The 26,983-nt window shown below is 36.0% G+C and overlaps 1 protein-coding gene across 1 annotated transcript; it reads left to right on the top strand.

Annotated features, from left to right (window-relative positions):
* The first annotated feature begins 1,592 nt into the window (after positions 1-1,592).
* LOC122071330 (ABC transporter G family member 31-like) lies at positions 1,593-26,699 on the top strand. Its single transcript, XM_042635671.1, has 24 exons — positions 1,593-2,045; positions 3,107-3,227; positions 3,480-3,568; positions 7,207-7,291; positions 8,364-8,526; positions 9,041-9,117; positions 9,212-9,356; positions 10,115-10,416; positions 10,494-10,775; positions 15,271-15,587; positions 15,691-15,851; positions 15,970-16,073; positions 16,256-16,412; positions 16,563-16,628; positions 16,745-16,884; positions 16,996-17,328; positions 17,416-17,706; positions 17,814-17,897; positions 20,359-20,492; positions 20,606-20,833; positions 23,051-23,222; positions 23,312-23,399; positions 25,739-25,905; positions 26,018-26,699. The coding sequence occupies exons 1-24, from the start codon at positions 1,711-1,713 to the stop codon at positions 26,282-26,284; spliced, it is 4,308 nt and encodes a 1,435-aa protein (XP_042491605.1). The 5' UTR covers positions 1,593-1,710; the 3' UTR covers positions 26,285-26,699.
* Positions 26,700-26,983: the final 284 nt, after the last annotated feature.

Here is a 26,983-nt window from a genome sequence, read left to right as displayed (position 1 = left end):
TGTAAGCTATTATTCACTTGCAACGACTAGATTTGCCATATCAAGCACCAAAAGATAGGCAAAAGAAGAGAGAACTAATATCACTCTCAGCCACACATGGCGATTGTGCACAACAGCATTTCATCATCAAATTAGGTGGAAGAAATAACAGTAAACACAATAGTAAATCATTTTATTTTGACCACTTTTTTTTTACTGTTAATGTTTTTTTTTAGTAAAAGAAAGTTATACATTTTTTTTTTTTTTTGTTAACTAAGGTGTCCGGACCAGTTTACGGCATGATGGAGAATCGAACCTGAGATCATGCACCTAATTCACACAATCCCCAGTTCGTCCTAACTATCTGAGCAACCCACGGATGGATACAGAATAAATAAGAAAACATACACATACACATACAAACACTCATACAATGCATACAATAGATTTCGATCACGACCTCCTCAAAAAAAAGAAATTATACGTTCTTATTACACTTATAGAGGAAAAAGTTCCCCACCATTTCAATGTATTATTAACCTCTCACATGGTTTTCTTTTCTTACCTTAACTATGGGCCTTAGGTGAATGATATTATTCTTTGCATTACTGTCAGTATCACGAGGAAGATTCCCCCCAACTTGCAACATGGGAAAACCTTCTATAGATAGGTCAAGTGCAAAGCACCTTTTTCCAAAATTTCATACTGTTTGTAAGGGTATTCGGATTTGAATTTTTGAGATACACTATGTACAAATGGAAACCAAACCAATAAAAAATTGTTTTCATAACCTCAAACTGAGATCGAGCCAAATCGGTTCGATTGTACTTAGTTCCTTTTTTATTTTTATATTTGATTTCATTATCAGTTCTTTATACTCTGTAATTCAATTTAAATCGTTAGTTCTGTTCAGTTCACTTCTTTGGTTTGTACGTAACTTCCGAATGTCTTGTACTGGCATTGAAAAAGCAAGGCAAGAAAGAGGAAACAATTAGAAGTGTAGAACTGCAAATTAAAGAGAAGTGAGGAGAATCGTTAGTCAAAGATGGAGGCAGAATAGATCAAGTGAAGGATAAAAATCTTACAACATGTGTTTTAGCATTTTAGGGTTTAGTATGGTTTAAATTCAATTTGCGTTCAATTTATACACATTAAAAATCAGAATTGCATACCGTTTTCCAAAATTGAAACTACAAATTAAACTGTGTGTAAACCGGTTAACAAAAACCAAATAGAACCAGTAAAACCCAGACCAAATGAAAAACGAACCAAAACTAGATAGGCAGAACCGGACCGATTGACACTCTTAATAACGGGTGGGCCACAGTCGGAATCACATTTCGGGTTTTAAACGGTTCCAAATCTCAATGGGCATAACTAACATACCCGACACGTTTCCTTTACATTTTTAGCTCTTTACGTACACAGTTGAGCTCTTCACCTTGCTGCACTCGGGTCTCTCGTAGGAGTTTGGAAAATGGATTTTCCTTATATCGAACGTGGAAGCCGGAAAGTCTCTTGGGTGTATAAATGTAACGACTCTTTCGGGAAAGTTCCCACGGTCACCACGGAGGCTCAGCCACTTCACTACACATCAAGTCTGTTAGAGATTATAACGCAACGAGATCGATTGAATCACTGAAAGAGATCGAAGAAAAAAGAAATACAAGAGAGACCAATCGATCGAATTGAAAGCATCAGAGGAGTTGGAGAACTCAAATCGTTTCATTCATGGCGGCTTCCAATGGAAGCGAATACTTTGAGGTTGAAATCGATTCTCGACGAGATTCCTTTGCATGGAGATCTTCGAACGCAGACGAGGCAGAGCGAGAAGAAGAAGAGCTTCTATGGGCTGCTCTTGAGAGGTTACCTTCTCAGAAACGTAACAACTTTGCTCTTCTTAGACGAACTCCTTCGGAATCCGATGGAGGAGATGAAAGAACAGAGACGATCGATGTCAGGAAATTGGATCGTGAAGGTCGTGAACGAGTTGTCCAGAAAGCTTTTGCTACTAACGAACAAGACAACTTAAAGCTGTTGTCCGGTGTCAAAGAACGCCTCGACAGGTATCTTGAATCCAGATTATTAATCTCCTTAACAAAAAGTTTCAATTCTCTCGTAAACTTGATTTTCATTTTAATTTTTCATGATTTAAGATTCATGCTCGATCATCATGACTTCCTTTTAGTTTTTCTCCTTAGCTCCACTAGGTATCTTGAATGAATCCAGATTCAAGATCATTAGTTTTTCTCCTCAACTTCACCTTCATAAGATTTATTCAACTTCAATGTTCTGCTCTTAAATCGATGATGCTGAATCTTAAATTAACATTTCATTCTTCTCATGCATTCATCTCCTTTTCAAAATTTTCACTGCTCTCCTGAACTTAACCTTCACTTTAATTTCACGATTCAAGATTGATCATGACTTCATTCTCGTTTTTCTCCTCTGCTTTACAATGTATTTCGAAAAATTTTAGTTCTCTCATGAACTTAACCTTCCTTTTTCACGATTCAAGATTAGTTATCCTCCTCAGCTTCACCTTCACGTGATTTAATCAACTTCAATTTTCTAGTCTTACATCGATGTTGAATCTTAAATGAACAGATTTCATTCTTCTTATGCATTCCAATTTCCAATACTTCTTTTAGTTTTAGGTTTTTAATCAAAACGTTCATTTGTTATTTGAGGAGTATTCTGATCTTAACCTTAAAAGAGGATCCAGATTTTGAAGTTCGCATTGATCCGAAACTAAAATTGCTTTTCTGTTTATACCGAAGCATGGATTCGACAATCACATCTGCCGCATATAATCGTATATTCTGAAGTCTTCATTTTATTATTGCAATTGAAAAGAGAAATTTGTCTTTCAATTCATTTTACATCCTGAAGTCTTCATTTTATTAGATCTTCCTTTCGTTCAGTTCATTTTTGTTTTTTTTTTTAATAGATATCAGAAATCTTGTACTGATTACCTTGTGTCTGGGTGCGCCCATCTTTTTTTCATTGTACATCCTTCTCTGATTTCTGCAATGAGATTCTCCTTGATAGACTTTAATTAAGTGATTTTCATTAAAAAAAAAAAGAAGAGAAATTGAAAACCTGGATGTTGGATTTGAACAAACAGAGCAGGATTGAAGGTCCCGCACGTCGAGGTGAGATTCGAGAACTTAAACATCACGGCAGAAGTTCAAACAGGCGGAAGAGCTTTGCCTACTTTGATTAATTACACGCGTGACATGATTGAGGTACAGTTATTATCATAGACCTAAATCTGTGTTTGCTATACATTCCTGGAATGCATTCTTAAAGGATTAGATAACATGTTATAAAATGTGTTTTTGAGCCTAGAATGTGTAACTAACGCGGCTTCTATTCTTAACTGTTGTTATTGCTCAAGTCCTTCCATTTATCACCACCTTTAAATTAATCCCTTTCTAACTTTTCACTTGTTTTTTTAGTAATCACTAACCTTTATTTCCATATATTTGTAAACGCAGAGACTATTAACAGCCTTGAAGATATTTAGTGCTGAGAGGCACACACTTCACATCCTCAAAAACATCAGCGGTTGTGTCAAATCAGGAAGGTAATGCTTCTATGATGATAACTTGATCACATGCCCCCTCTCCCTCCCTCGCCCTTTTGCGACACGGATGACGTTTCTGCCATTTTCCTGGTTTCCATAACCGCTATGTTTTGTTTGGTAGAATCAGGTTTAGTTTTGCTAAGAGAAACGTTTTAATGCAACGTGCTATTAGGTCATTGTCAAAAGACTGCAATAATTCATTTCCCCTTTGAGTTCATAAATACTCTTTTAGGTTTTTGTATTTTTCAAATTACCTTTCAAGCATAGTTGTCATAGCGTAACTTAGGAGGCGATTTGGCGTCCTGACAAAAAAAGAAGTTCATGGTAATGTTACAATTTACATGACTTACAAATGGTGGTCTTCATTGACTGGTAGGTTGTGCCATGGACGCCAGGTCACGTCTAATTCACCAGGCGATCGATTTTTTGTAAAATGCAGGATGATTTTGATAAGATTATGCTAATTTTTGATGATTTGATGTTGTTTAATGTTGGTTTTATATGTTATAGGATATATATTGTAGGCTTATAGCATGCTAAATAACTTTAGAAAATAGGAGAAATAAAAAAGTAGCATACTAAATAACTTTAGAAAATAAGGAAAATAAAAAATGACACATGGGCGATTTGACTACCATGGCAACGTCATAACGGAAGATTCATTGTCGAATCGATTAGTCAACTCTCCACCGACTTGGATCGATTTGACGCCGTAACAACTATGCTTTCAAGATTCAATTTCTTTGATTGCAAGCCTAGGTATCAGGAGCTTGTACGATGTAGCAATGTAGCACCATTATTTCATTCATTTTGGTGACTTCATTGGCTATGATGGAAGCTTGGCCGCTGCCTAGATTGTAACCAAGTCATTGTCAGATACCGATCAAGGGACTGAAATCTCAGAGGTAATGGTAGAAAAAATTATCTTAGGTGAGTATTTTCAAGCAACTGGGATTTCATTCCTTTAGTTATTACCATGGTTGCAGCTGCGTCAAAATTTTCAAAATATTTTTGGTATCTCAGAGTTTGTGAGGGTATTTAGACATGTATGTCCCTTTGATTTCATGTCACTACGATAGTGTACTTGAAATGTACCAACACAAATAACTGATCCGAGTTTGAGAGTAGTATCTTGTTTGACATTTTGATCCTTGGGCAGTCATTAAATAGGGTTTTGCTATTAAAAAATAAAAAAAAGAAAAAAAAAAGAAGAAAAAAGAAAAACATAAAGAGGTCTATCATGGCATATGTCACAAAATAAAAATTTTCGATGATTCTGCTTTTTGAATATCACAAGTTGTTTCTTTAGGATTAATATTTGTATCTGAGATTAGAAATATTTTGTTCTTCTCTTTTGTGATTTATTCTATTTGATAAGAAGAAAGAAAGATGTCCGATCTTGTGGGTTTCCTACTCCTAGATAGTAGAGTGCATGAAATCATCGCCTCTTTAAAAAAAAAAATGTTATCCATATTGATACCCTTTTATATGATCACATTGCCCTATATTAGTGAAAGTGGTCATGCAAGTGATGCATTCAAGCATCAATCTCTTTCCTACATAAAAAATGGGAGAATGTTTTTTGGTAGGGAGTGTAGGGGCCCCACCAGCATGGGGGCCAATGGAAGTGACCCTGGAAACATTAACAAGTTGGATATTTCCACTTTTCTTGGGGGTGGGATTGTCATTTTGCCTACCTTTGTGTTTGAGTAAAACCCTTACACTCTCGGATAGAAAATATTCTCCCCTTAAAAAAAAATTCCACTATTTTAGAATTCTAGCTAACAATATTGAATTGGGATTCCATGTTAGTACTGACTTATGCAATTCAATGGAGATGAAAGATAATTGATATGAAGCATAGCACACTCTCTTATCAATCCATAGTAGTGAGTGTGAGTGTCAGACTATGGAAGTTTACTTGTTTAGACAAACTATGGGCCCCAATAAAGAAATCAGTTGTTTTGATTCAATAATTTTGGAAATCTTGCTACAATTTTGATTTATTTTTACTATTTTACTGGATAAAAGAGAAAAAAGGGCAAAAAACTAAAGATCAAACCTGATTCATCACCGATTCAGAAAAGGTTGTGGACAAGCAATCCGAATAGATATCGGATATCCAAAAAAATTGATATCGGATGCCGTCTTTTCGGACTCCGACCTATTAAACCGTAGTTCCAATCAGATGAGTAAGGAGCGTCCCCACACGGTTCCATGCCGTGGGGTCTATGGTTGGTCACACATTTGAGCAATTGTAGACCCCCTATTGACTCTGTGGATGGGATCTGGTGTGCTGGGAAAATGTTAGCTAGCAAAATCTTGGAAAAACAGAGTTTTACACCATACAAAAGGCTTGCAAAAAGGTGTAACTTCACAGAAGTGATATAACTTTTCAATATTCAAATGGGATCTAGGCATAATAAAAGGCTAAAATATATATATATATATATAATAATAATAATCTATCATATGATTGGTTGTCACATTATCTTGGTCTCTAAACATTATCCCTTCATCACAACTTGAAGGTAGGAGAACCACAAGGCATAGTGGAGTTTGCAATGGATCTTTGCCTTAGGAAGCATGTTGTTCTGAGTTCGATTCATTTTATCTCCTTCGGATCATTTACATGGGGTGTTTTGGGTGAAAGTTGAATAGTTCTCATTCAATTTGGAATGACCTGATTTATGCAACTATGGATTCAATATTGATTCACGTGACTAATTAGGCCGAAGACTTGTAAAAAATAAATAAATAAATAAAATCTAAGAGGTATTATTATCGTTACAAACCCGATTGTGATGTTTCTAAATTTCCAGTAACTTCTTTTTTATTTTTTTGGGTAAAGGCACTGACGCTTTACAATGCCCACGGTTCAATGAATTTGTAGACATGAGAAAAGATTAACAAAACGGGGTCCTTTAATTGGGCTGCGGAGAAAACTATTACTCACTATAGGATATGTGTGATAATATCCTATACGAATTTACATATTACAATTTAAATGGCCTAATGGGTATGTTGAATATATAGTAAGCTGATTTGATTATAAAGCTGTTTTCAAGAAAAAAAAAAAAAGTAGAGGAGAAAAGTTTAGTTTTGTTTCTTCTGTGTTTATTTCTTCCGTCTTGCAATGGGCATTCCTTTTTAAAAAATCTAAAGTTTAAGGAAGAACGGGTAAAAGAGTAATGCTAGCGGATGCATCACATACACTAGAGAGGGAGAAAGAGGATTTTTATGCAAGAGGATAGAAGGAGAAATAGTCTATTTACCCAACAATAAAATCCTCCCCATTTCCAAATTTACAATTCCATTACTTGGGACAAAGTTCTATTGATTGGATCGTTGGATAAAAAATTTCACACACACAAAAAAGATAAACAAATAAAATGTGTCTTTATTTATTTATTTTTTTGGGTAAAAAAATGCCTTTCTATGTCCGACATAGGAGAACCAAATAGGAGAAGACAATATCTGGCAGAATGATGGAGTGGTATTATTATTATCTGGCAATTTTGTAATGTTCCATTTTCCTTATTGCAATTTTTGATATCCATTTTCTTAATCTTAAATACATTTTCTGTTTCAGGTTCTAATTCTCTCTCTACTTATTTTTGCTTCTATTATATTTGTAGGATGACATTGCTTTTGGGGCCACCAGGTAGTGGAAAATCAACATTGCTTAAAGCTCTTGCGGGTAAACTTGATTTTAATTTAAAGGTTAGTGTTTTCATGCTTCATTGTATTACTTTGAGGATTGTTGGCACTATGTTTTCTTTTTTTGAATAAAATTGTTAGCTCTATGAACTCCACACAAATTGTCTTTCTAGGACTTAAAAATTTTAATTTTTGGTGCATTCATGGGCCATTCTTTTCATAGTGCTGCATTTCCTTGTAGAACAAAACCTTTCTACAATTTTTACAAATGATAAATGTATGCTTGTGATTACTATTGGCAATAGGTTGTAAAATTTTTACCAAAAAAAAAAATGAAATTTAACATATTACCAAGTAAGACATTGTCCTATCTAACCAACAGTTAAAATCACCATATCAGCCATTTGGTAGAGCTTTGTGAGCCACCAGGTGTAGCTGATCAATAGGACATTTTTCCTTATATTTAATTCATTTTTTGAAATCGTGATAAAGTTGAACCGAACGTGAACCTAATTTAAATACATTACAAATCAGAATAGCAAGATGTTTTTAAAACCGGCACTACAAACCTCATGTAAAACTAATAATAAAAGCTGAATAGAAACTGATAAAACCAGACCAAATGCATAATGGTCTGATTTTTCTGATTGCTATCTGGTTTGGTTATGATTGACAACTTATCTAAATATAAATCGAACCAGACCGAGTAGCTGAAACCGGCTTGATTGCCATCCTTCTATGTGTATCTTGTTCCCGAGCTTAAGCTCCCATCTGAGGACCGGAAAAAAGCCAACCCTACCTACTAATGCGGATGGATAATTTTGATTTCTTAATGTTCAGTCTGTGAGCGAGTCGTTGGTTGCATTGCGAACCTGTATGTTTATTCAGTTTGAATATTTTCATCTTTTTGCAATCTTCCTTCCGTCGAGGTTAATATGGCCCATTAACTCACTAAGCAAAAAAGAAGATGAAAAATTGTTTAATATCAGTGGAATATTCATTTGGACAGAGTTTAAATGATTTTTGTAACGATTTGTGCATTCTAATGAAACTTGAGACTGTCTTTTACCGTATAATATCCATTCGATGCTAGAATTTCATAACCTTGTGTATTAACTCAGCTCTTTGTTCTTAGAAAACTGGAAATATTACATACAATGGACACAAACTTGATGAGTTTTGTGTACAAAGAACTTCTGCATACATAGGTCAAACGGATAATCATATTGGGGAGCTAACTGTGCGAGAAACTTTAGATTTTGCTGCGAGATGTCAAGGTGCTGGGGAAGACTTTGCAGGTTTGCATATCTAGAACCTTCATATGTTATTTATTTGCCAGCCTACTGGGATGAAAAATAAACTGCTTCATTTGTTTTGTCTCTTGATGAAAAATCCCCACTCTTAAGGAAGAATTCTTCATTTAAATGATATATCAAGTTTTTTAAAGAAACGGGACAAAGACATGAGTTGCTTATTTTATTTATTTCTTAATGTATCTGATTTATACTTAATTGGTGTATAGTATCTCTTGATAGAAAATCACTATTCATAGAAAGTATTACTGCTTTGTGAGACTTTGTTCTTGTCCTAATTTGAAGGTGCTAACTTTTTTGGACTAATTAGCCTCCATAGATGGGCCCTGATTTATGTTTAAAGTGAGTATTACTATTGATAAGTTTGAACCCTTTTTTGTCCCTATTGTTAGGTCAAAAGTTTGAGTAAATGTTCTACATGATTATGGTTTATGACTTCTAATGCAAGCATCACTACTATAAGATGTGTTTTATGACATTTTTCCATTGAAAACTGCAGGATACTTGAAAGATCTGCATGGACGAGAGAAGGAAATGAAAATACGTCCTAGTCCGGAAATTGATGCATTTATGAAGGTTTTTATCAAACCTAACCCCCTTTTATGGCTCTCATCTGTTATGTTTACCAGTTCTGTAATATTTCTTTTCCGAATCTGATTTCACTGCACAGGCATCATCTATCAGTGGCAAGAAACACAGTATCGCAACAGATTACATGTTGAAAGTTCTCGGTCTTGATATTTGTGCAGATACTTTTGTGGGTAGTGAGATGGTCAGAGGTGTTTCAGGTGGTCAGAAAAAAAGAGTTACTACTGGTAACAGACTTAACCACTTCATTATTGATATTACATACAAACATAGACACGGATGTTTTCTATTTAAACTGTAGTTCGAGTCAACTCAGCATAACCTTGTCCCAAGTTCATCATTGTTAGGTTTAGCTTAGCCAGTTGATCTTCATCAACTTTATACTATCTGGCTAGGGATGGCAACAGGGAGGGTTTGGGGCTGGTTTCACTGTACGTGAGTACAATTTTAACAAATATGAATCTCTGACACTCTGTCCCTTGAAGCATGTAAGAGTAAGACCCTTGCTGATTTTACATGGTAACTGAAGCATGACAGAGTGGAGCTATTTGTAAATATCGTCTTTCTTTGGCCAGCAAATGAAAAAAGTACACCGCTTTAAAAGAAAAAACCAATTTGATGTTACTGGATTCTATCATTGTGGATCCACTTAAGGAATATTGCACTTTAGGAATCTTGGTGAAAGTTGGATTTTGGCCAAGAAAGAGAGGTGGATCAGGCTTCATGTGGCACCCCTCTCAATTTGTTCATTAGCCTCAGACGTTGGTGATAAATGATATATGTAGATAATGCACACTCAGACAAGGCTTGGGGTTATGGTTGATCACCTACAGTATCATATACTTATATTGGTTGTTGTCTTCCACTATATATGACCTCTGGCATGTGAACCTGTGCCTTCACATAAATTCTAAGTGCAGAACTGACAATTAATTTGTCCCCGTAAATACACAAATTAATGGTTGTGATTTTCTTCCATATTCAGGTGAAATGGTTGTTGGGCCAAGAAAAACTCTCTTCATGGATGAAATATCTACAGGTCTTGACAGCTCAACTACATATCAAATCGTAAAATGCATTCGGAACTTTGTTCACAATATGGAGGGTACTGTTTTGATGGCTCTTCTTCAGCCTGCGCCTGAGACGTTTGATTTATTTGATGACCTAATACTGTTATCTGAAGGACATATAGTTTATCATGGTCCTCGAGCAGATGTTTTGAAGTTCTTTGAATCATTAGGCTTTAAACTCCCTCCTCGTAAGGGCATTGCAGATTTCCTTCAAGAGGTATTTTTTTTTTTCTTTTAGATCATTCCAGCTTGATTTAAATTATTTTTGGATGAGTTAAATTTTTGTATTTTCAGGTTACATCCAGGAAGGATCAAGGACAATATTGGGCTGATTCTTCAAAACCATATGTATTTCTTCCAGTTTCAACAATTGCAGATGCATTCAGACAATCAGAAGTTGGACGTTTTTCGGAATCTACCTCTTCAGTTCCATACGATAAGAAGAAGAGTCTTCCTTCAGCTCTTGCAACGACAAAGTTAGCTACATCAAATTGGGAACTCTTCAAAGCATGCTTTGGACGAGAAGTGTTGCTAATCAAAAGGCACAGTTTCCTTTATATCTTCAGAACATGCCAGGTAAGGGTTATTGCTAGATTTAGTTAAGAGAGACTCTGAGACTAAGTTGATTTGATTGATTAATTCTTCGATTGACTTTGGATTATACTCTTTAAGCTCCCTGGATGTTAATCAATCACTTTAGCTTCTTGAGAACTTAACTAGTTCTCTCTCTGTCTCTCGATCTCTCTTTCTGTGTGTGTGTGTGTGTTTGTCTGCTGTTCCCATTCCCTTATCTTTTCTCTCTCAGTCTCTCTTATATTTATTTTTAGTTATGCTTTATAACTTTGATTTTTCTATCTGAGTTTTGTCTCTATCTTTTCAAAGGGAGAAATTATAAGATAGCCAGGTGTGACATACAAGTAGTGATCTATATTCAAGGTGTGGTGTAGTTCTTGTTGATACGGCTGTAAGTGCAAAAGGGTTTTTTTTTTTTTTTGGGGTGGGGGTGGTGTTGGGGTGGCACTCTCGGGGGTCCATCCCCTCCTCTTCCTTTAGGGGTCGTAAAAGGGAGTTTAGGGTGTTGGAAGTTTCTTTAGGAGTCTCCACCTAGATAACAGTCTAGGACCCATTAATGTCTCTTTTTTTCAGTGGAGAGAATGAACTACAATCGATAAGGCACCAATTTGCCCAGATTTATAAGTAGGCTCAAAGTTGAGGGCTGGAAGGTGTCTGGCACCCCGTCTGCCCGGTCTTCATTTATTTAGACCATTCCTACTCCTACTAATCTTGAATAATATCATACATAGTAAAGCAATTAAAGAGCTAATCCTAATCTAGGTAGCCAGGTTATAAGGTAGAGAAAGCATGCAAGGCTATCTATAAAGCAAACAGAAATATTCTATACATGGTATATTATACTAACATGGCATGTATGAAAGCATTTAAATTTATACTACGCATGGTATGTATACTGTGCATATACAAAAAAATGATCAGCATACTTTACGTATATGATTGTTATAAAATATGTATACGAAAATTATATTATGCAATTACATTAAATATGATAAACCCTGATTAGGGCGGAAACCCTGATTAGTGTATTTAACTATTTAATCAAATGCTTAAATTATCTACAATTCTACATTTAATAAAATAAATAAGACTAGAGAAAAAAGACTGTATTGGTCAAGGTGGCCTCGCATACTCAGTTCTACAGAGTTAAATCTTTGCAGAATCCCGGCTTTAGGGGCATTTTGAGTTTTTTATAGGCTTCCTACAATTTTTTCACTCTTTCTCCCCTTCATCTGGATTTTTTTCTCTGAAGAATTTTCCTCTTTTTTGTACTCTATTTTGATCTGAGGGATCTATTTCTATTTTATATTAAATTTTCAGGGGTTTCACTAGTGCAATGTGGTAAAAAGCTAGGGGCGCTACTGCCCCAAGGTCCTCCCTTGGTGGCTGGCCTATATATCTTGATTTTCATGTTTTTTGGTATGATTTTCGGATAATAATATGTGGAGATCCGATCGTTTGATTTTCACGGGCCTTATAGTGTTGGAAATGTATTTTTGAATACTTTCTAATGATGCAGAGATCATACACTAATTTGGCCGGTAACACATTAAAAATTGCACTCAATATATGGTAATTTTCATGAAATAATGGCCAAACGGCATCATCTTCGCACCAATGGCTAGATCCAAGCCTAAAATGGAAAAACTCACTTATACGAGAAGCAGTTTTGAACACCAAGAGAAAATTGGTCATTTTCCACAATACGAATAGCAGTGTCTGGCTCAATTCATCATTCTCTCAAGAGTCATATAGGGTGCAAAATCCAGTGTCTATAAAGGCGTGTCCAATTGTTTAAACCACGTAGGAGATCTATAACACCAACATAAATGAGTGTACAATTAACTGATCCATGTTAAAATAAGGGCTTGTGGAGCTGATTAAGGACGTAGACTGCCATTTAGCCTCTTTTTGATTTCCTCTTGTACTTCTTTTCGTTTATTCTTGTTGTACCTTTATCTGATGCCTATTTTTTGGTTGGGGGTCTTTCATTTTTTTTGTTGTCGTTATTATAATGGTGATAGGGTGTGGTTTTTTTTCGTTGTTGTCGTTATTGTAACGGTGATCCAACCTCTCTTTCTTGCTAGGCTTCTCACCCTCTCTGTCCATCTCAACTAACCCCACTTTTTTCCTGTCTACGGATCATCCCCATCCCCGATCCCTTGGAGGTGCTCTCTCCCACCAACCATGACCGCCTATCTTAAGCAGCACCAGTGAAGGTGCTCACGGTTCATTGAGGCCTCCCTGAGATTTCCCTCCCCATCTTAGAAGAGAGTGAAGAGGCTCTCTCTCTCTCTCTCTTTCTCTCTCAAATCACACACCCCCTGGGGGTGCTTTCAACGGTCCTGAACTGCCATCAACAGAGGGATTCCCATCCCGACTTGTAGTAGAGGATATCTCTTACCTTTTAGTTGGATAATTTACATTCCCCTGTTTTATGATTAGTTTTTCCTGATAAGACTCTTAATATGTATTCTGGGTAGTTTGTGGATTTATTGTGCCTTTCTTTGCTTGATTCACTGTATCCTTGGTTTCAAGGGTAATATGTTAGATAAAATACCATCTCGGAGAACTTATTTTAATTTTATGCCATGTAGATCCATGACGAAAGCTATTTAGTTACTCAGGAGGCTCATAGAAAGATTTAGAGCTTGCAAGAAGGACCTCCATATTGTCTTTATTTACCTAGAAAAAGCCAATAGCAAAGTCTTTAGAGAGTTAATTTAGTATGTACTAGTGAAGAGAAGGGTGTCAAGTAAATATGTGGATATAATTAAAGGTATGTATGAGGAAGTGGTGACTAGTGTGAGAACCGTGGGGGTCAAGGCAATGAATTCCCAATTACAATTGGGCTACACCAAGGATCTGCTTTAAGCCCTTATTTGTTTTCTCTTATCATGGATGATTTAACAAGGAACATTCAGAATGAGGTTCTATGGTGTATGTTCTTTGCTAATATTGTTTTGGTGGATGAGACAAAAGCAAAGAATCACGCTAAATTGGAGTTATGGATTCAACCTTGGAATTAAGAGGTTTTACGATAAGTAGAACAAAGATGGAGTATATAATATGTAACTTTAGTCACACAATGATGGATAATGAAATAGTGAAAATTGAGAGAGAGAGAGAGAGAGAGAGAGACCACAAAGTGATTAATTTAGATATCTGGGATCAAATGTGACATAGAGGATGATGTTTCACAGAGAATTAAAGTGGGTTGGATGGAGTGGAGAGGTGTGTCCGAAGTGTTGTGTGACGGACATATTCCTTTAATGCTTAAAGGAAACTTCTATGGGACTGTCGTATGACCGACTATGATGTATGGTCAAAATGTTGGGCATTTAAGAAGTGTCATATAGATAAGATATGTGTAGTAGAGATGAGAATGCAAAGATGAATTTGCAGCAAAACTAGGAAGGATAAAGTAAAGAGTGACCAGATTAGAGTTGATTTGGGAGTTGCCCTGATTCTTGCATGGCCATGTTCAACGGAGGCCTTGGGATGTTCCAGTAAGGAGGAGTGATATGATTCAGATTGAAGGAAAAAGGTCTAAGGACAAGCTTAGAATGACCATAGGAGAAATAGTGAGGAAAGACATGCATAATTTAGGTCTTGTCCCAGGTATGACCTCGAATAGAGCTGATTGGAGGGCTAGGACCCAAGTAGCCAACCCATTTAGGTGAGATGTTTCGAATTTGTTATGTTGTGCTCTTTTTCTTTTTCTTTTACCATTCTTCTTTGTATTTGCACGGACCCCTGTAGCTGACCCCATTTAGTTGGGATAAAGCTGAGTTGTTGTTGTTGTTATTATTATTGTAACGGTGATGGGGTGTGGGATTTGGCATGCTGGAGCTGTTTTGGTGCTTTGGGAAAGCATCATTGAGGGCTGATCCTATATATTCTGTTTTGGATTCCCCGGGAGCAGTGACTTATTTTTTTACCTTGCTCTTCCTTTCTTCTTTGCGCTAATAAATATCTTTATTGCTGTTATTTAGATTTAGAAAAGAAAAAGTGATATTCCTAAATCCTATACCATTTGAATATACCTGAACATCCTAATTGTATTCTTGTTCTAGAAAGTAGGATTCTTAGTCATCGTTGGAGAACCTAAACCTAAACTTTCTTTTTAACCTAAACCTAACCATTCTTTTTCTTGCTTCATATTTTAAATTTATCCCTTCTTGTTGACTTGTATAAGCCTAGAACACTTCAAGAGAATATCTTTCAAATCATTTTGGTTATTTAACTTACAGATTGATAACTGGATTTAAATTATTGCATCACATTTGTGATGAAGTATTTATTTGGAGTAGATTTAGTTTACTTATGTGTTGGAGTTGAACATCTCACTATGGTTTTTCGTCTGAAGATAGAAAAAGATTTTCTACTAGATACTTTCTTTTTCAGAGGAAATGGGACTTGGGACTGTTCGTATATTTGAAGTTTTCTATTTGATTTTTTTCTCACTATTGTCCTACAACTTAATATATTTTTTCAGGTCGCTTGTGTTGGACTTATCACATGCACAATGTTTCTACGAACAAGACTCCATCCTACAGACGAGTTTAATGGAAATCTTTATCTTTCTTGCCTGTTTTATGGGTTGGTGCATATGATGTTTAATGGATTTTCTGAGCTACCTATTATGATAAGTCGACTACCAGTCTTTTATAAACAAAGAGACAATTTTTTCCACCCTGCTTGGGTTTGGGCCATTCCTAGTTGGATTTTGCGTGTTCCTTACTCAGTCATTGAAGCTGTTGTATGGTCTTGTGTTGTATATTATACAGTTGGCTTTGCTCCTAGTGCTGGGAGGTATCTTCATTTCTAGCTTTACCATTTTTGGTTGGTTTATTTTTCCTTTGGTTTTCTTTCTACTCATTGGCTCTACTCATTGGTTCCTTTTAAATATGTCTAGGTTTTTCTGCTATATGTTCCTATTATTTGCACAACACCAAATGGCTTTGGGCTTGTTCCGAATGATGGCTGCTCTTGCACGGGATATGATCATTGCGAATACATTTGGATCTGCTGCACTGCTAATTATACTCTTGTTGGGTGGATTTATCCTTCCAAAAGGTTGATCTATGTATTTTTTTATTTTCTTTGCTGAAAGATTTGATAAATGGAATGATAGTATATGGTTTTCATATCATGATTAGCTTTTAATTTTATAACTTAATTGTGTGTCTTTCAGCTATGATCAAGCCATGGTGGATTTGGGCATTTTGGTTGTCACCATTACAATATGCACAACGTGCAATTTCAGTGAATGAATTTACTGCCACAAGATGGAAGGAGGTTTGCTTTTCAGGCCTCTAGATATATTCTATGGTCATTCATTTTCTGAAATATTTGCTGCTTCATATATATATATATATATGTATATATTTCATGCTTCTTGGGACTCAACAATGAATACATGCCTTCATTATCATTATAATTGAAAGAAAGATTGAATCAAACTTAAACTTTCTTGCCAGGAATCTGCACTTGGAAATAACACAGTTGGATATGAGATTCTTCATTCACATTCTCTACCCACTGGTTCCTACTGGTATTGGCTTGGGGTTGGGGTTTTATTGGCATATGCGCTGCTGTTCAATGTTGTAGTTATTCTTTCCTTGGCCTACCTCAACCGTAAGTCTGTGTGGACATTCTTCATGAATTTGTATTGCTAATTTTATATTTTTATTTCATTAACATTTCTTTGTTTGCCCCACTCTCTCTCTCTCTCTCTCTCTCTCATGTTAAGTGTTTAATGATCTTATATGTGGGTGCTTTTCACAGCTCTCGGAAAGAGTAAGACCGTAATTCCAATTGATGCCGCAGAACAGAATTCTGATCTTGGTGGTGGTCAGTGAACATTTTATGAAAATTCATACCAATAATGTATTTGTTGTCTTACATTTAGATGTGGATATTTCTATTTCTAGTTGTATATCTTTCTCAAGCTATTCATAACTTCTCAGATGTAGGAATAAATCAGGCATCGTACTCGACAACCACATCTAATAATGAAAATAGAGCTACAAAAAAGGGAATGATTCTTCCATTTCAACCATTGTTGATGACATTTCATAATGTTGATTATTTTGTTGACATGCCAAAGGTAAAAGTCTTTAGTATAATTTGTTTATTTCACTTGCTCTTAGTAGCTGGTTTGTTTCATTTCCTGTTAGTGCACTATGTTTAACATGCTTTCCTTTGAGTATTATAATAGGAAATGGCTGCAAAAGGTATCCCGGAGAGGAAGTTGCAGCTCTTGTCAAAAGTGAGTGGAGTATTCTCACCGGGTGTTCTTACTGCATTAGTTGGTTCAAGTGGAGCTGGAAAAACCACACTGATGGATGTGCTTGCGGGTAGAAAGACTGGTGGATATATAGAAGGTGATATTAAGATATCTGGGTACCCAAAAGAGCAAAGCACTTTTGCCCGAATTTCAGGATATGTTGAACAATCAGATATTCATTCTCCTCAAGTTACAATTGAGGAGTCATTAGTGTTCTCTTCAAGTCTCCGCCTTCCAAAGGAAACCGACACAGAAACTAAACGTGTTAGTTTCTGGATGCAGCTTTATACAATTATTGATGCTTATTGTACTTCTGATCTTGAGATTAATTTATTATTACCATGAATTTAGGAGTTCGTTGAACAAGTCATGGCATTAGTAGAGCTTGATACTCTGAGGCATGCGTTGGTTGGTTTGCCTGGAAGTAGTGGTTTATCTACTGAACAGAGAAAACGCTTGACAATAGCAGTGGAGCTTGTTTCAAATCCTTCCATTATTTTTATGGATGAACCTACATCAGGGCTGGATGCAAGGGCTGCAGCCATTGTGATGCGTACTGTTCGTAATACTGTTGATACTGGTAGAACGGTGGTTTGCACCATACATCAGCCAAGTATTGATATATTCGAAGCATTTGATGAGGTCAGCATTAGCACTTTGCTTTTGTGAGGTTCTCACAGAAATTGTTTCAGAACTGTATTTTTATGCAAAGCCTCTCAGATTTTATTGTCTATATGATTGTGGTGCAGCTACTACTTATGAAGAGAGGGGGCCAAGTTATATATGGTGGGAAGCTTGGTACAAACTCCCAAATCATGATTGACTACTTCCAGGTACTATTGTATTCCATCTTCTTTTTTTTTTTTTTTTGGCGAAATTCATCTAAAGAATGTACATCCCTTAAAATTATTCCACACAAAATTCTGTAAAGGGAAAGACAGTGTGTTCGTTTCCATTTTCCAGAAGTATACAGTGGCTTATCAAGTTTCCTTATTTATAAATGTCAAGAAATCAGCATTACAAAGCAATTTGTTTGGTTGTGAGGTTCCTAAAGCATGCAGCCCTTCCTGAATAACCTATAGACAATTGTGAAGTTAGATAAGATGAAATCCTGTTGAATCTGTACCTGGATAATAACACCTATTGGAACATGTTATTTAGTCCATATCATAGTCAAGAGTGGTTAATGGGCGTCCACAGATTCCTTTCATGTGTATGTGTGTGATTAACTGACAAATCATTTATAGGCCTTCCTAATTAAAATGATCACATTGACATACTGTGCTGTTCTCCAAGGCATCTAAAGGTTGAAAACATGCATAGAGTGGATTTTTTTTTAACTCAATTTGATACTAGATTTTTACTTTTTTGCTCCAACAAAGGGGGAGAGTATATGTATGGTGGACTCTAAATTTTTTTTTTTTAACCGAAAAATGGCATTGTCCATCAGCTAGCTTATGTTGACACGACCCATCAGAATGGGGTAGATGAATTGAAAAATCTCTATTTATTGGATGCTACTAGGAGTCTACTACTTAGTATGCATATCCTGAAGACCTTTTGGTTTGATGCTCTTCTTACTACTACCTTCTTAATGAATTTTATACCTTCTAGTATCCTTGGTTTTGAATTTCCATTAGAAATTGTCCCCACGAGTTTTTGCATTCTCTCTTCCTCCTAAGGTGTTTGTGTGTGTGTGCTAAGTACATTTTAATAAGTCCTAATCAGACTAAAATTGATCTTAAGGCCCTTAAATGTATCTTCCTTAGTTATGGACCTTCTACCAAGGGCTATAAATACTACCATCCATCCTCCCGAAGGTGGATTCTCTCTAAAGATGTTACCTTCTTTGAATTTGTGCTTTTCCTTACTTCTTATCTGCAACCTCGTTAGGGGGAGAATAGTACCCTTGCCTTTCAATCCATTTCTGCTTGATGTGGGAAAACACAAGAAGTTAGATGTTGTTGATGTATTGGACCATCTGTCCTCCTCTTTCTCCAACCTTCTTCTCTCGTCTCTTCTTCTCTCACAATCTTTACCTTCTAACTTGGTACAGAGCTCACGGTTTTGATTTGAGAGTCGTCTTACATGTTTCCCGCTTCTATTTCCTCTCTTTGGAACCCTAGGTTACAAAGGGTTTCCAAGGAAGAGACCATTATGTGAAAACGTTGAATAACCCATGAGATGAGATTGAATGAAAGTCAAAGCAACCCCAAGAATAGGTTCATGTGAAGAAATAGATGTTTGGAGCTTACTTCAACAATTAAAAGGTATTCCATATTTACCGCCAGCTTTTTTTAGGGATTTTTCTTTCTCTCTCATCCGGCCATTATTAGAAATGGGGTATAGTCTTTTTCGATCGCCCAAGGCTTCCCTACCAATGTCTTATGCTCTCAGTTCTAAAGGAATGGAGCTGTGAGTACACAACTCATTTCTTGACTGATTTTAGGGTACCGCCACCCATTTTTATTCAGTTTTTTTTTCTAAGTGGGATTTGTGGTGGATTCCAGCAATATTGAGTTGAGATGTATTGGTTGGGTGATTGGGTCTCTTAAAGTGTTACTTGTCACCCTTGTTGGGTTATATTAAAGTATTGGGAAGGAAGATTTGGGTAGAGTGTGTACTCCCATCTTGTGTGTGGTTTCCTTTCGACAATATGTCTCAAGACAATGGACTTGGAGAAGTTTCAGCCAGTGCATCGAGTAGTGCTCATCCTACTTAGATGGCTTTTGAGAACCCAAATACTCAGAGTTCTACTGTGAAGTTGGACAACACCAACTATTTGGACTGAGCTTACTCTGTGAAGCTTTCCTTGTGGAGTAGGGGAATGCATACTCATAAGAGTACAATGCTGCTAAGTGCTTTCTTGGTTACATGCTGGCATCGTTTATCTCTTACTTATGTCCCATTCAATTAACATATGAAATAATTTAGAGAAAATTTTCCAGAAATTTACATTTTCCATGTGATGGGCACGAGGTAGAGATTGCAGGTGGAGGTCTTGCCCACAGTTGCATCAGTGACTTCTTAGAATGTATTTCTTTCAGAGGAATCAACACTTGTGCGGTAAATTCTTCTATGGATAGTTAGGTGACTCGGCATTTAGCGAAACTTTGTTGTGCTTATCCTACTTTTTAGCCTAAGTTCACATCTTATTATAAGTATCCTATCTGTGGAATATTTAAAAACCAAAAAAAATTCTATTTCAATGATGTGGGAGAATTGAGTAATTCACTTGTTCAGTTGTGTTTCTTTTCAATGGGTGGTTTGTCCAAGTTTCTTCTCCTTCTGCAGGGAATTAATGGAATTCCTCCTATTCCCAATGGGTACAATCCAGCTACTTGGGTGCTAGAGATCACCACACCTTCTGCTGAGCAGAGGATCGGTCTAGACTTTGCACACGTATACAGGAACTCTGATCTGTACAGGTGATAACTTATCCATATTGTTAACTTTGTAATTTGTATTCCCACCCCATTAGTGGCTGTTTTGTTTTTTTGGATCATCATGTAATTCTTAATTCATTAAAATTTTACTTTAGAGAAGTGGAAGCTACGATTGAACGCTTGAGCATCCCCCCTGCTGGTTCTGAGCCCTTGAAGTTTTCTTCTGTATATGCACGACATAGTATTGATCAATTTTGGACATGTTTATGGAAGCAAAATCTTGTATATTGGAGAAGTCCTGAATACAATGTCGTACGTTTATTCTTCACACTAATTAGTGCATTGATAATGGGCACAATATTTTGGAACATTGGTTCGAAAAGGTACTATTTTTATTTCTTCCATGAAGTTTTAGTGGTATGCTCTGTGTAATTTCTTGTATCAAAATATTTTCTGAAGTAGTTGAATCTTGTGAACTGATTTCTTGCTTTCTCTGAATGCTGCATATTTATTTTCCATTCAGAATTATATAGCAAAGATTTATGATAAAATAGTTGGAAAATAGTAAAAGGATTGATTCAAGAGAGGAGAGGAGAAGGTAAGAGGTGAGAAGAGAAGAAGACAAGATGAGAGGAAGAAGAGAGAAGGGAAGAAGATAGGAGAAGTTTGCAACCGAATGTGGGAGAGAAAAGATTCCTCTCCCCTATTTGATTTACCAATATCAAGTAAGAATTACATACATTTCCCTAGGAAGGTAAAAGGTATAAAGGTAAAATTACAACAAAAGATAACAAGATACTAAACTAGTGACCAAATTTCCCTTATTACATAAATTCTTAACAGAAATGATTTCTCTCTTAAGAATCATGAATAATTATGCTTCCATGAAGTCAAATGCAAAATCTTGATATCACCAATGTGTTAGATGATCAGATGGTACGAGGGTGGGATCCTTCTATTGAATGTAAGAATGCCCAGAGAACAGTAACTACGACATAGGATGCCTAAACTGAGGCAGCCTAGACAAAAAAAAATATGATGACAGCTTAAAACCTAATTAAGAAGAGGTAGAAGAATGTAAATGGATGAAAAAAGGGGTAGGGGTAAAGACATACTGTACAGCTCTAAGAAATTCTCTTTGCAATTCTTCTAATTAATAATTAATCAATTCAAACTCAATGAGTACTGTAGCAGCGGGAGTCTCGTGCGCTGGGTTGCTCTTTTTTTTAAAACTCAATGAGAACCTGTCATTCCCCTTATTTTGAATGATTATAGGTTCCTACTGGATCAAACAGAAACTAAAAACAAAGCCCGACTGAAAATAGGAACCTTTTGGGCTACCATTTGTGGCTTCTTGAAAAAAAAAAAAAAGTTTGGGGGGGGGGTTACTAAATCTTAAAAAATTAGCTAGCCATAAAAGCATCATAGTTCATCTTTTAATATAGAAGAGGAGGAGAGAAAGGATAGAGTGAAGCTTGTGGGAGAGAATACACTTCTCTCTCCTATATTGATTTACTTAACTTAGAAAGAGAAATTACATCATCAACCCCCCCCCCCCAAAGCTGATATAAGGTAGCCAAGGGAGGTAAAAACACATTACAGCAAATTGTGATATAATGGGCATGTGCCTAAACTACCCTTATTAACTCTAACAATTGATATCACCTTAGCTGCACACCGAGTCACTGCAAAAAGTTATGGCACTTGAGGACTTTGGAATCGTCTCTATCCTTTAAATTTTATGTTCTTTAGATGGTTGGATATTATCAGTTTTCCAGTGCCATCATTAGTTAACTTTCTAGATGATTTCTGGGTTTCAAATCTGCTATGATTTGTTTCCTTTATCTTTTCTTCATTTGATTCTCCAAGTAAAGGTAGACTAGTTGCATCATCTAGAGTTTTAGATTTAGAAATGATGTGTTGGTGTCTTCATTGACATACCAGAATATGAATTTGTTATCGAGGATGAATAACTGTAGTTGTATTCGAATCTTTCCTGATTGCCCTTCTCTATAACAGTAAAAAAATTATTTGATATACTAAATCTAAATTTAACCAAAAGATGAGCAAGAAAAGGTTGAACTTGAAATAAACAAACTAGCTTATTGGAATAATCTATAAGTGCGTTTTGAGAGAGTCAATGAAGTTCATTTTGGATAGTGAGAATAGAGATGACCTGGAATTACTGTGATTTATGTTGGATACTGTAGAGATACCTGAGCATAACCAGTATCGCATTCTCCATCTTCATGCTTCAATTCCAATGACTAGTAGGAATCAAGATCTCCCTCTAAAAGTTGTTGATTTCAATTTCCATTGGCGAGAGTTAGTTGCTATAATAAAATTTTAATCTTCCAGCTGGACTACTCTACATTACCAACTTATATTTAAATGCTACCAGTTCATTGCTGTTTTGGACACTCACGATCCGACTGAACCTAAATGTGATGGAAGTGGAGGACATAAGACCACTGCACCTATTAGATGTTTGGCATGTCTAGAGAGTTCTGAGTTCTTTATTTGCCAATTTTATCATCTGTAACGCACTGCTAATTAAGCTATGACACTAATGGATTGACATGTCCTGAATGCTTTTATAGGGACACCTCACAGAACTTACTTGTGGTTATGGGTGCTCTTTATTGCGCATGCTTGTTTCTTGGAGTCAATAATTCTTCTTCGGTGCAGCCAATTATTTCTATTGAGAGGACAGTTTATTATAGAGAGAAAGCAGCTGGAATGTACTCTCCATTTCCCTATGCAATGGCCCAGGCAAGAAATTGTTTATTTGATATATTTTTTGCTCATTATGGTTATTGCTTAAAATTCTAATGTTCATTATATTACTTTCTCATCAACAGGGCCTCATTGAGATTCCTTATATTGTGATACAAACAATAATATTTGCAGTCATCACATATTTTATGATTAATTTTGAAAGGACAATAGGTAACATTTCCACCACGTTCAATGGATGCTTGTTATTTACTGATAAAATATGCGTTTATTTTCTTCGATTAGCTTTGATTATATAACTATATGTAGATTGGCTCAACACTCTTCTGCCTGAATTTTAGTAGATTTTAGATCTGCACTTTTGGATTTGAAATCAGTATGACACCAAGTTCCTCATCTTTATAAATAAAATTCATATATTTTGCCACACCCTTGAGTGTTGTCTTTCCCAGATTCATTAAATTAAAATGGACCAGCCAGTACTTTTTGTCAAAGACCTATCAATCGAGCAACTTGATTTGATTTAGAAGAACAATTTCCAGGAATAAATTTCTTCTGACCCATTCTAATTACTAAAAGCTTGGCATGATGCAAATGGAAGGCCATTCTCCAATCCCAAATGGGTGTTATAGGCAGTTGACATGTGAAATACTTTTAAAGGTCATTGTTCTGCATACAAAATAGTTTTCAATATGGAGAAGTGTTGATTTGGGGAATTGTGACTTGTGTCAATTGACACCAAGCCCTCCTTTATTTATAAAGTAGGATTAGGGTTTTAAGACATTACAATGACAAGTATGCCCCTTTGGACAATTCTACCCTTAGTATCACGACTCCGTGAAGTAACCTTTCTCAGTCCTCCAATTGGGGTTTGTCGAGAACTTGAGATCTGCTCTGGTCATACCAACATGGATTCGTAGTCCACCCCTTGGATTATCTACATGTCAAAGTTTTCGGGGCCATCTCAACCTTATGGTAATGTATCTCTAACTTCTAAGTCAGTAAATAACAGGGTTTAGAATCTTATAGAAAACCTGAACAGCAGACAAGGGCTAAATTTTAGAATCAAGACAAAACCAGTAGCAACCAATCAACCACTCAAATATGGTCAGAAATCTGGTCGAAGAATGGCTGCCAGAAAAGAAATAAATTTCAATCAGTTATTCATCAAATTTTTATTTTATTTAATTATCAGAACTAGATGAGTATATATATAACTCAGAGGTGTAGAACGAAAATCCTTGGTGTACTGACCTGGAAAATCTCCGCCGTACTTTTCATGTTAGTAGTATCTTAAGCTTTTCATCTTTTGACCCATAATTCTATTTCCCTCTGTTCCCCCATGAATGTAACAATTTCAATCTCACTGAACTAAATGATTCTTAATACCTACAAAATTGTTTTTTACTGTGTTGAGACGAATACTTCAATCCCATTTGGATCTTACATCTGATGGCAATTGAAATTGTTTTATAAAGTTTGCATCAGCTACAGGCCCTGCCATTTTTCTTTTTCGGGTTCTATGCTTTTGAAAACAGAGAAGCAGTAAACTGTGTTGCCTGTTATTACAGTCTAGTGGTCCAAGTTCCTGATTGAAATGGCTCAAGACTGTGAAGGACTGGTGCCAGACATGTCCAATGAATGAAATTTGCATTCGTAACTGATTCATTATTGGCAGAGGCGATCATAGCTTACTGATATATTATATCTTTTATTTATTTATTTATTTTTTCTATACTAAGTAGATATAATCATATAATTTAAGTTGAGAGAGCCATGATCTGGCCTTAATAGTTCCCTTTTGCAGCATGAGTGGCGTGACCATTCAGTTTGAATGATATGGTGGTCGGTCGGCAGTTTTAAGGCAAAAGATCATCCTTTTTCTTGGTTGGTGGTCGTGGTGGTATTGTCGGTCATCCATGACATTGATACAACTACAAGAACCTACTTGTTCATCTGAATGGTTCAGCCATATATGGCTATGGCCCGGTTCTTAAAATACTTTGGCTAAGCAAATGGCCATTTTGTGTGGATTTGTAAACTAATCTCTTTAGCATACCGGTTTTTTTATTTTTTGTTTTTTATTTTTATTTTTTAAATGCTGATTGTCCATGGTGACTGCAGTATAATAACAGGATGTCTATAAATTATACTGCATCTATCTTTCATTTTCCACTTTTTCCCGTTTGTGATTCTGCTGAAATTGCAGAAACATACACAAAAATGTTTTCTGGGATGCCTGATCACTAAGTTTAGAGAAACAGAGCCAACTTTGAAGCAAGCATTAACAAATTTCAGAATATTAAATGAGCAGTTATGATTTCCTTAAACCCATTTTTACTTGCACATTTTTTTTTTCTCAGAAGCTATACCAAATGCAATAACTATTTTTTATTTTTATTTATTAATACATGGCTAAGCGAATGATTTTCTTGAATTGTTATTTATTTCAGTTCAAATTGTACTTGTGACTTGTGTATAATTATTTTTCGTGGTATCATGTGGGTTTTATTTCGAGTAATGATTTTAACATTAATGTGCTTTATTTGCAGTGAAGTTTCTTCTCTATGCTCTCTTCATGTTCCTCACCTTCACCTACTTTACATTCTATGGGATTATGGCTGTTGGTCTTACACCTAATCTGCAGTTGGCGGCTGTCATCTCTTCAGCTTTCTACTCATTGTGGAATCTACTTTCAGGTTTTCTAGTCCCACAACCGGTGAGTAACTTGTTATTCTTGAAATAAATTTTCCCTTGGGCTAGATTCTTTTGTTCTCAAACAAGGCTGCTTATGTCTTTTGTCTTCCCTCTATGCTTCCAAATTTTCTCAGAACATCCCGGGATGGTGGATCTGGTTTTATTATATTTGCCCATTGGCATGGACCCTAAGGGGCATCATATGCTCTCAGCTAGGTGATGTGGAGACTATGCTTGTTGGGTCTGAATTTGAGGGATCTGTGAAGGACTATCTCCGTGTTAATCTTGGCTTTGGGCCTGGAATGATTGGTGTTTCTGTAGCAGTGCTCATTGGCTTCAGTATTTTGTTCTTCTTTGTCTATGCAGTCTCTGTCAAGGCCTTCAACTTCCAGAAAAGATGATGCTTTCTGGTCTTATGGGAAAATAGATTGGGAAGAAGGTAGCATTGGGCATGGTAGAGGTTCTTGCATGCACAATCTTAGATTGGAGTAGCATGCTGATGAACAATCTAGAATGTTTAATAATAGCTGATGTTAACAATACCAAATATCCAATTTGTGGGCTTAACCTTTTAGATTTTCAATCCTAAGATAGGCCAGAGTTTTTTTCTGTTTTGACAAAATTTTGGGATATTTCTAGATAGCCAGCAATACCAGGCTGTGGCCCAGAGAAAGGGCTCTTTAATCTTCAAATAATGACAAGTGAGAAGTCCCAGTCTCCACATTCAAACAGCTGAAATCCCAGAATTGCACCTAGTGTTGTATAGATATCCATCAGATTAATAGATAAATGTTTATTTCGATTTTTTTGCTTGAATATTATGGGCTTATTTATTTCCAAAAGTAGAGAAATTTCACCGTAATCTCGCGGAAATTTGGACTATGCATATACTATGTCAGGTTAGCAGGTCTCTTGTATTAATTGGACAAAGATGAATGAAATGCACATCAAAATCTTAAATTCACTGCTTTTGTTAAAGGGGACAAAACAAGTTCATGAACAGATAACAGCTTGCCTTGTATATATATTACTGAACTCACTTGATTGTATTTGTGATGTCAAGTTATAATTCATTTGGAATGCAAGAAGTGTTCATAAAA

Source organism: Macadamia integrifolia, chromosome 2 (assembly GCF_013358625.1).
Source record: "Macadamia integrifolia cultivar HAES 741 chromosome 2, SCU_Mint_v3, whole genome shotgun sequence".
NCBI classification, from domain to species: domain Eukaryota; kingdom Viridiplantae; phylum Streptophyta; class Magnoliopsida; order Proteales; family Proteaceae; genus Macadamia; species Macadamia integrifolia.
Note: the sequence above shows the minus strand (reverse complement) of the source record. Positions and strands in the feature narration are given on the sequence as shown.